Below are 10,677 nucleotides of genomic sequence, written 5' to 3'. Positions count from 1 at the left end.
ATTCTATTTCCTGGAACTGTCTTTTGTTCCCTTATAAGCCTTGCAAACATAGCATTCCTATAGGGGTGCCGGGGGGTCCAAGGGACTCTTGCCTGGGCATTCAGAGATATGGGAAAGGACACTTACAAAACCTGGCTTATAATGCAAAGAAGACCCCACCTCCAAAGAATGACAAAAATCTACCAGTGAGAGAGTGGATGGACTGGAATGGCATGCAGTTATAAAGATGAACACGTGACAGCCACATAGGACATGGAGGGCCAATCTCAGAAACAGAAAATGGTGTCAGAAAACAATGAAAGTGCAAAAGATGACGAGATGATCCCATTGTCAGGAAGCACACAAGTGAACAAGCTGGACAGCAGAGAGTCCAGAAACTTCTTTGATTCACTGAACTGTGTGTGTTTGGGGGCTAAAGGTTATATAGGGACTTGTAGACTCCAGTCTGGAGAGAGGAGTGGGGTTGAGAGAGGAGACAGAGAAGACAAACAAGAAGATGGGCTGCTGAAGTGATGTTTAAGTCCTTCAACTGCACAGTGGGTGCCCTGACATCTTACTATGCTCCCCCAAGGGGAAGGTTACTGTTTCCTGACAGGGCCTGGAACACTTAGCACCCTAATTCACTTGCAAAAATTTGACTGAAGTCTGGCTTTGGTTAATTATTTGGAATAACATATACATGGCAAGTTTGTATGTATTAAAGATTGCACACTTAAGAAAAAATAATTAAAATAAAATTGCAACAAGCATCAAGGTTATGTGACAGTGGGGTAAATGGTTCCATCCACTCCAGCAAGAAGCACTGGCTGCTTTGAAAGTTTCCACAAGAGTCTAGGGCAGGACCTTAGGGGTGGGACAAGTCCTTAGCATGCAGGAGGCCCTGGGCCCATTCCCCAGAAACACAGAAAAAAGAAGTTTCCACAAGATTGATTCATGAATCCCATTTGAAGAAAAAGAACTTAAAGAAGGAACTGAACTGCTAGTTATGATGGTGTGTTGTGTAGCAATGTCCTGAAGGTTGAAACATGTAGCTGAAGTTTTCTCCCGTCCTGCCCAGCCGCACAGACCCTGCAGCTGCTTATAAAATAATCATTCAGAAGCTTATATTAATTGAAACTGTTTGGGCCATTAGCTCAGGCCTACCACTGACTAGCTCTTACACTTAAACTCAGCCCATTTCTGTTCATCTAAATGCTGTCAAGTGTTCCATGGATTTACCTGTGTGCCATTACATGCTGCTCCCTGGATGGTAGACTGGTGTCTCCTCACTCAGCCTTCCTCTTTCCAGAATTCTCATCTGCTTATCCCACCTATACTTCCTGCCTGGCTACCGGCCAATCAGCATTTTATTAACCCAGTGTGCAAAAGCATTATCCCACAGCATTTCCCCAGCAGAAACTTTCCATCTTGCACAGGAAGACAAACAATTCAAAATAGCTTTAGGAAGTCCCTGAAACTGACCAGATTTACTAGGTACCTCCCAGCCAGAATAAGTAAGAAAAGCTGAAAGTTCCTCTCAAATTAATGAAGACTCTGAGCTGCCTGGAAGAAGATGTTTTGTGGTGATATTTTATTTGTACTGAAATTTTATTTGTATGTTAATAAATGACATTTGCCTGGAAATCAGAGATCACATAGCGAGGTCACATAGTGAGCCATAAACAGAAGTCAAGTGGTGGTTCCCACACCCTTAATCTGATCACGTGGCAGGCAGAGTCTCTGTGTGGTCAAGGACACAGCCAAGCGTGGTGACACGAGCCTTTAATCCCAGTACCAACCATAGAGATCTGGAGTTCTGTATAGACAGGTAGTGACAAGGAAGTTATGTGGCTGGGCTTAGAGCCAATGAAAAGATAGAACAGGAAAGCAATAAAAACACAGGTTTGACAGGAAGAAACTCTCTCTGGGGAAGCAACGGTGGCGGTGGCGAGGTAGAAAGATAAGGTTGTCGTGGCTCTTTGCTAGTTCTTTGATCTCTTTGGCGCTGTGTTTCTTATTTAATAAGACTGTTTAGAAATTCATCTACAATGTTGAGACCAGAGTCACTTGAGAGAAAGGATACTCTCCAACCTGTTGAGCTGCCTGCAGGCTGTACAGAGTGCTTCAGGTTTTCCAACTTTTGTGAGCTGTCACCCACGCTGGGACGGGCCTTGGTGATGCTCCTCTCTGTGTCATTTCTGCTCCTGTAAGCACACCCTCACTCATGCTTCTGTAGGTGACCCCAAATAAAAGCTATTGGTTCTCCAAGTTGTACTTTGATGGTCTCTGTACTTTGGTCTGTCATGGGATCTCTGTCTGGGGTGAGTAGATGTGTGTGTGTGTGTGTGTGTGTGTGTGTGTGTGTGTGTGTGTGTGTGTTTATCTTCCCAGGAAATAATTTGTCACACAGCAATCACCAGTAAGACAGTTCCCTTCTGTCTTCTGCAAGCTGGGAGAGACTTATTTTCCAGGAAAAAGGGAAAGTGGAGGTTGTAAGTGGAATTAGCCAGTGGCTGCAACCTGCCTGCCCTACACCCTTTGCATCAAATGAGCACCGTGACCTTGGTGTGTTTAACAGTAGTAATAAGGTAAAATAAAGATGTGAATGCACTGGGGAACAGCCTCAAGGGAATCTTACACATAAATGTGCTCCCAATTTACTATACGTACATATATATGTGTTGTGGTTTTATTATTACTTCCTGATTGTAAAAATTATATTTATGCCTTTACATATTCATGGCTTAATTTCTTTCCCTATCCCTCATGGCTGTGCACACTTCTGTTGCTGACCCAAGAATAATATTGTGATTCTAAATTTTCTCAAATATGGCCAGGTCATGATAAAAAGTATACAGTCCATTAAGGTACTAATGCAAGATTCATTATTAAAGCCATCAATCCTGAAATAATGAAAGCACCAAAATCCAAAAGCTAGTTTCACCCTCAATTTTTTGCCAGTGACCAGAGAGAGCTGATGAGCTGGTCGTCTGCTGATGTCACTGTGGGGAAGCTGTAGACCCAAACACATTCAGTGGTGGAAAGGGCTACATCCAAGGAGACCTGGAATGGGGCTCCAGGGCAAGACCTTCCGTGAGCTCAATGCGAAGAGAGGCTCTCAGAGCAGAGCAGCACTCTCAAAGCTGTGCATCTAGACTGTCACACTTGGCCATGCCTTGAGATGAAGAAGAAGGCAATTTTTTTTTTTTTAGAAAAATAACCAGCATTTGGGTTGAACCAGTCTCTCTCCCTCCACACACACACACATACACATTCTAATATATGTAGTATGTATGCATGTATTAGAACCAGATCTAGCTAGTGATTCCGACCACAGACTCCAAGATCTGGATGCTCTATACCTTACATTGCTCCATGTCTTGGTTTTTTTTTTTTTCCCATTTGTAAAAAAAGAACAGAAACTGTACTCAAAGAGATGATATGAGACAGTTAATCGCCAACAAAACTCCTAAGCAATGATCGGCACGCTGTAAATCAAGTCCCAAGTCATCCCTGATGTCTTTGTTATTAGTGTTTCTTGTAATGTTGACTTAAGAAACAAACTCAGTTTTCATATATAAAATGACTGCTACAAATTCATACTGGGAGACAACAATAGGTGACTTCCATAAATGTGGGCTTAGCACTGCTTCTGGAGAGAAATACAGGGTTCTTGGCTGAGCAGCACAGGGCTTCTAGCAGAGAAGGGGGAAGATCTGTGGTTGTCTACAATCTCAACTCAAACTGTGGGAAACCCTTGTGGCTCCACTAAGTTTGGATTTCAGCCTATGGTTACAGGAGCCTGTCGTATAAGATGAACGAAACCAAAGCACCGTGCATGGGCTCGTTGTACAGAACCGTCTACTTGCTGTCTTGACTCAGTTGCCTGGGTAAACCAAAAGCTCATCAGGGCTAGCCCAGTGGTGGGAGAAGATCACGAAGTGGCAAATACTGATAGTGGACGCCAAGCGGCCTGCCCCCAAGCAAGTGCTCATGGGTCTCACCCTCCACATCCCAACACACCACCTCGGAAGCACTGCTTCCTCTAAATACACACAACTGAAGATAGGGTCTAGTGTAGTTACTGGGACAATGGCTAGGGTATATTTTGCCCCCACAAATAACATGTTGAAATCTGGTATGGCCGTTAGGAGGGATCGTCTTTCTCGTAAGAGTGGGTTAGTTCTCACAGAATGGCTTAGTCCCGTGACAGTGGCTTGACAGAGAGCAGAGCAGCATCACTGCCCCGCCCCCACCCTGCAGGTGATATGGTTCACTCTCACAAAGGATCCCACCTGTGCTCCCTTCCAACCTCTCCCAGGCAGCATGAAGCATTGATGTGATCATGGACCTTGAATCCTGCCGTCTTCAGAACGATGAATTAAAACCAAGTTTACTTGCAAATTAGTCTTCTCAAAGACAAGCCTCCCCCACCCCCACCCCCATAAAGTACAAATAGAGTTAGGAACCTAAGTAAGTAAGTGTCTTGGTAATGTCAGTTCACATGGGAAAAATAGCAAGACATTGGAAAAGCAGAGCGCCAAGGGCGAAAACAAGAAACCAGACGATGAAAGATGAACTGGAGTTATTAAGACAGGATAAGTTATAAGCACACATACAAACACAGACACAGCCACGGACACAAAGACACACACAAAATGAGACAAGAGAGGAGGTTAGGTGGGAACAGGCACTTGTGAAAATGAACAGAAACAGCCTCTCCCGGCACAGCAGGGAATCCACGCCTGGTATTGCAAACCTGATCACAAATTCATGGCAGAGGAGGTCATAGGACTGCGGTGGGGTGGGGGAGGGCTTCGTGCTGTTGTGTGGTCAGATTGCCGTAGCATCAAACCTCCGGGTAAATATATGTGTTTGTACCTGTAGCACTTACAGTCTTTAACAGAGAAGCCTGTCTTTGCAGAGAACTGTGATGAAGGCAGACTCACGTCTACACAAGATAGCAGCAGTAAGTGACTACTGAGGGCCTACACAAGACATTAATGCCATCTCCTTAAGGTTCAGGATATGGCCAAAGAGGGGACCAGGAGACTCTCAGAGCAGAAAGATAGGAAGATGGACAGCAAAATGCCATCTTTTGGACAATACACAGCCATTGTAGCCATGAACTCTCAACTACTACAGGTAACTGGGCTTGAGCTGCACTAGAGTGGGCCCATAGACAGCCAGGCAAGGATAGAGGAGGGACTCAGGGGGCACTGCCCCTCACTGCTAAACTGTTTCCTGCAGATACATTCAGGGAAAGGGGGAACCCACTGGTTGGCCCCATCAGGTCCATTAATGGACATTCCTAATCCCGTGGTCACACAGGTGGTCCTGGCTAAACTAAATGGATCACACAACAAAGACAAGAGTCATAAATCTGGAAATGGGACAAATAGGAAGGAGTGCGAGCCGAGATGGGCAGGAAGGAGGTACAGAAGGGAAGGGAGGAAGCCATCAGAATGCATCACATATATATGAAATTGTCAATGAACTCACTTAATGGAAAAATAGAGACTGAAAAATGGAGCCTCTGGGAATGGAAGCATGTAAATAAGGAGCGTTTCTGGGGAGAAAAAGAAAAGATTGAACACGGCAGGAAAATTAATTCGCTTCAGAGGAATGAGTCTCTTGTTCTTCCAGAACATATCAGCTAGAAGGAGAGGATGTATAAAAGAGAACTAAGTGTCAAGAAACTTGGGGTAAAGTGTCAACATTGATATAACTGGGTATTAGGAAAAAAAGAAAAAGTTATGAGAAGAAAGAACTATTTGGAGAAATGATACATGACATTTCTCAATAATAAAAATGGAAGATTGCAAACCAAACAGCTAAAGGACATGATGGGAGGATGTAGATGAAATTCCAAACAGTTTTAGTAAACAAAAACACAGAGCCAAATACAGGGGTAATAGCTGAAGAGATCAGAGAGATAGCAAAGAGCCACTGACTACCCTTTAGCTTACCACCAAGCCATAGTTGCCTATGCGAGAGAGCTTCTTCCTGCCTAACCTGTGCTTTTATTGTTTTCCTGTTCTGCCTTTCTCATTGGCTCTTAGCCCAGCCACATGACTTCCTCGTCACTGCCTGCCTGTACAGACCTCCAGGTCACTATGGTTGGTACTGGGATTAAAGGTGTGTGTCACCATGCTTGGCTGTGTCCTTGACCATACAGAGACTCTGCCTGCCATGTGATCGGATTAAGGGCATGAGCTACTACACCCACTGAGGCCAGGGTTTCACACTCAGGCAAACACCCACTGAGGCCAGGGTTTCACACTCAGGCAAACACCCACTGAAGCCAGGGCTTCACTCTGAGGCCAGGGCTTCACACCCAGGCAAACACCCACTGAGGCCAGGGCTTCACACCCAGGCAAACACCCCTTGAGATAGAAAAGATCGTCTCAGTGGTGTGAAACATCTGAAGACAAACAGAAAAAACATTCCCACTAAAAAGAAGTTCAGGAAACCAAGAAAGTTATTGGAATTCAATGTTGTTGTTATTTTTAAAAGCAACTTTAAAAACCAATCAATTACCAAAAGAATGCAGAAAATAAATATACGTTTCTTTCTGAAAATCCACTTTGGGGTGGGGGTGAAACAGAATGGATATGGCTGGATCAATAACAAGTCATTTGTATGCAACCCATACTATAAAGATGAAGGATTTGAAGATTAGTTTAACAGACTTCAGAGATGAAAAGAAACTCATTTCCAGTCCCACAGGGGATGTTTTCTCTGAGTATTTGGTTGGACTTAACAGAACTCCAGAACAAGGCCATGTCTCTGCACCTTCATTAAAATGTTTCTTTTTTTTTTTTTTTTAATCCAATTGTTCTTCATTTTTGTTTCTGTGGTGATATTATGTCCCCCAATATATTGTGGACCCTAATAAACTTACCTGGGGTCAGAGAACAAACAAGCACTAGATAGACATAGAGGCCACAGAATGGTGGCACACACACCTTTAATCCTAGCATTCCAGAGGCAGAGATCATCAGGGTTCAAAGCCACACTGGAAACAGCCAGGCATGGTGACACACGCCTTTAATCCAGGGAAGTGATGGCAGGAAGCAGAAAGGTATATAAGGCGTCGGGACTAGGAATAGAGTCTTTTTAAGTTTTTAGCTTTTAGCAGCAGTTCAGCTGAGATCCATTTGGGTGAGGAATCAGAAGCATTCAGTCTGAGGAAACAAGATCAGCTGTGGAATTGGCAGGTGAGGTTGGCTGTGGCTTGTTCTGTCTTTCTGATTTCTCAGCTATCACCCTAATACCTGGCTCCGGGTTTGCTTTTATTAAGACCTTTTAAGATTCCTGTTACTCAGAGCATGATGGCAGCGTCGTCGGGGGTCAGAGAGGAGGGAGTGGAGACCTCCGGGGCTACTGTGAGGAGGGGTCCTGGGGTCTCGGGTAGCTCCGGACAGGGCTCCCCTGCCGAAGGCTCCATTGACTACCCATACTGGGCGGGAGCTCCCGGGGAGCCTTGCCAGTGGCCCTTCAGCCACTTCCGGCACCGCAGAGCTCCCGACCCCCGCGCTCCTGGCAGCGGCGTGGCGTCTCTGGCAGCAGGGCTTGGCTATGACCCATACAACCCGGGGCTGCCCCAGCCTCCTGAGGAAAGAGAGAATGGCATGCTGGGCCAAGGTAATGGCATACTGGAGCTGGTCAACCAAGCCATTGAGGCTGTACATGGCAAGATAGAGCTGGAGCAGAGGCATTACCAGGAGCTCCTGGAAATGGCACAGAGACACGGTGCTGGGGCTTCAGCCCTGGCACCCTGCAGGCCTGCCACAAGCCTGGATGATGATGACACCTTCTCGGCCCTCACTTATACACCAGGTGGCCTGCTGAGCCCAGACTCAGGCTACCAGCCCACCCCACTGGCTGCCCCTGCTGTGCAAGGTCACAAGTACTCTTGGCCCCTTCAGAGAGGGGTCAGGGCAGAGTTGGAGGGGGTACCAGTGCCCTGGAGTATGTCCCCAAGGCTGTGGGCCAGCTGCCCTGCTGTGACCAACCTGTGTCTGGTGGCAAGTATATAGTGGACTGCTCAAAGCCATCAACAGATCTGGAGTATGACCCACTGTCCAACTACTCAGTTCGGTGCCTTGGCAGGGCCAGTGCCAGGGATGAGAGGGCCACCAAGCTTCCTCAAGGCTCTCCAGGTGCTGAGCCCTACACACCTGCCATCAAGGAGCCCTGTGACCCCTTCGGCGGCTGTGAGGCCAGATTCTCAGACTCAGAAGATGAGGTGGCTAGGCCAGCAAAGGCTGATGTCAGCATCCCCAAGGCTGGGGCTGAACCTGAAAGCAAGGCACCTGGGAAACCTGCTTCCAAGGAGGGCCTGGAGCCAATGGAGGGCAGCCTACCAGACACCAAGGAGATAGCTGTGCAGCATGATGTGGAAGGCTTCCAGCAACCTCCAAAAGCAGCTGACACAGTAGCCAGGGCCTCTCACCATGCTGGGGTCCCCAAGGATGGCCGAGGATCAAGAGAAGGTCGCTCTCTTGGTTCAGGGACGCTGGACGCTGGAGGTAGACCGAGCAGAGTTCTCTAAAGAACACCGCCGGACTGCGCTATACCTTTGCCAGACCCTGCAACCTACCCCTTCATTTGTAAGTTACCCCCACAAAATAAACCTCCCTTTTAACTACGTGGAGTGGCCTTAATAATTTCACCAATAGAATTTGGCTGTAGTTCGTCAGCGCTATCTCAAACTCTTCATCAAGGTGTGCCTCAAGTTCTGCCCGTCCAACCAGGAGGCCATTGAGAAGGCACTGAACGAGGAAAAGGTGGTATATGAGCGCAGCCCCAGCAAGAACATATACCTGAACGTCGCTGTGAACACCCTGAAGAGGCTGAGGGGCCTAGTCCCCAGCATGCCCAGCCTCAGCAAAGCCAGTGACCGCAGAGTTGTGTCCCACGAGGTGGTGCTGGGAGGCAGATTGGCAGCCAAAACCAGCTTCTCACTGAGCCGCCCCAGCAGTCCAGGGGTGGAGGAGCTGAAAGGGAATGCCTTATACAGCCGTCTCAGGGAGTACCTGCTCACTCAGGAGCAGCTCAAGGAGAACGGCTACCCCTTCCCCAACCCAGAGCGCCCGGGGGAAGGGGAGGGCGCCATCATCTTCACAGCTGAGGAGAAGAAGCCTAAGGACCCCTCCTGCAGAATTTGTTGTCGCTTTGTGTCCTCCTCGGGCCGCTGTGTGTGCAATGAGGAGTGCTACTACCACTGGGAGTGACTGGGAGCTGGGAGACCCAGGATATGTGCTGCTCAGCTGGGGTTGGCTCTGTGGGCTGTCAGGTTGCCAAGCAACACGTGCAGGATGGCCGGAAGGAGAACCTGGAGGGCTTTGTGTGCACCTTCCAGAAGGAGCTGCCCAAAGATTCCCATGGTCTTTGCCCTAGACTGTGAGATGTCCTATACTACGTATAGCCTGGAGCTGACCCGCGTCACAGTTGTGGACACAGACATGCAGGTCGTGTATGACACCTTTGTCAAGCCTGACAACGAAGTTGTCGACTACAACACCAGGTTCTCGGGGGTGACGGAGGCCGACCTTGTGGACACAAGCATCACACTGCGGGACGTGCAGGCCGTCCTGCTGAGCATGTTCAGCACTGACACCATCCTCATTGGACATAGCCTGGAGAGTGACCTGCTGGCCCTCAAGATTATCCATGGCACGGTGGTGGACACATCAGTGCTGTTCCCGCACCGCCTGGGCCTGCCCTACAAACGCTCTCTGCGGAACCTCATGGCAGACTACCTCAAACAGATCATCCAAGACAATTTGGATGGGCACAGCTCCAGTGAGGATGCCAGCGCCTGCATGCACCTTGTCATCTGGAAGATCCGAGAAGACGCCAAGACCAAGCGATGACTCCCCACCCGCCGCCCTGCCACCATGCCATGCCCCTTTCCTACAGCCCTGAACCCCACACAGTCAATCCCGTGGGCTTGGGTGTCTGCCCTGACTTGTGGGGTGGCTTCCAGAACTCACCCGAACCCACCAAGACTCCCCAACCTCAGAGCCAAGCCAGCCCCAAGGAAGGCCTGACCTTCCATGGCCTCTGGGCTGCCTTCCTGGGGGCTGCTGCCTCTCTCCGTGGGTAGGAACAGAATAAATGTTTGTATGAACTTAAAAAAAAAAAAGATTCGTGTTACACATTTCTACATTCTTTTTAAGAATTATTACAAACACACATATTTTCAGGACTAATTGTCTCTGTGATGCTAACACAAGTGTGGAGTAGGAGACTGGGATGGTATCAGTGGGAGTTCACATGTGCTAAAGTGACTGGTTTCCTTATTTCAAGAAAGACATGGGTATTGACATGCTCAAGAATTTGGTGAGGAGAAAGTCATGGGAATAGGCATGATTGGCTAGGGATAAACATCAGAATCATAAGGCTGAACTGCCTAAACTTCAAATCAGCTGTAGAAAACTAAGTCTGTCCAAAGAACCCCCTGCACTCCCCCACAAAAGAGAAAAAAAATGAAAACAGTGAAAAGAAAGGAAATTTGAAAGAAATAACTACAACGTAAGTACAATAAATGTAAAGTGGAAGAGTATATTGAGATCTTGGCAATAGACTTTATATTTATTGTAACAGAAGAAATGGATAAACTGTATTTTACTGAAATTAAGAATGTCTGTTCATCAAATGACATTTTTTAAGAGGACAAATAAAAATGTG

At 47.4% G+C, this 10,677-nt stretch overlaps 1 protein-coding gene across 1 annotated transcript; it reads left to right on the top strand.

Moving 5' to 3' along the window:
- Positions 1–7,313: 7,313 nt before the first annotated feature.
- On the top strand, positions 7,314–9,912 carry LOC118591166 (RNA exonuclease 1 homolog). The gene is given in 5 exon segments (XM_036199279.1): positions 7,314–7,893; positions 7,896–8,477; positions 8,677–9,210; positions 9,213–9,369; positions 9,371–9,912. Coding segments are annotated over 5 exon segments (2,343 nt in total). The 3' UTR covers positions 9,861–9,912.
- Positions 9,913–10,677: the final 765 nt, after the last annotated feature.

Source organism: Onychomys torridus, chromosome 9 (assembly GCF_903995425.1).
Source record: "Onychomys torridus chromosome 9, mOncTor1.1, whole genome shotgun sequence".
Taxonomy (NCBI): Eukaryota; Metazoa; Chordata; class Mammalia; order Rodentia; family Cricetidae; genus Onychomys; species Onychomys torridus.
Note: the sequence above shows the minus strand (reverse complement) of the source record. Positions and strands in the feature narration are given on the sequence as shown.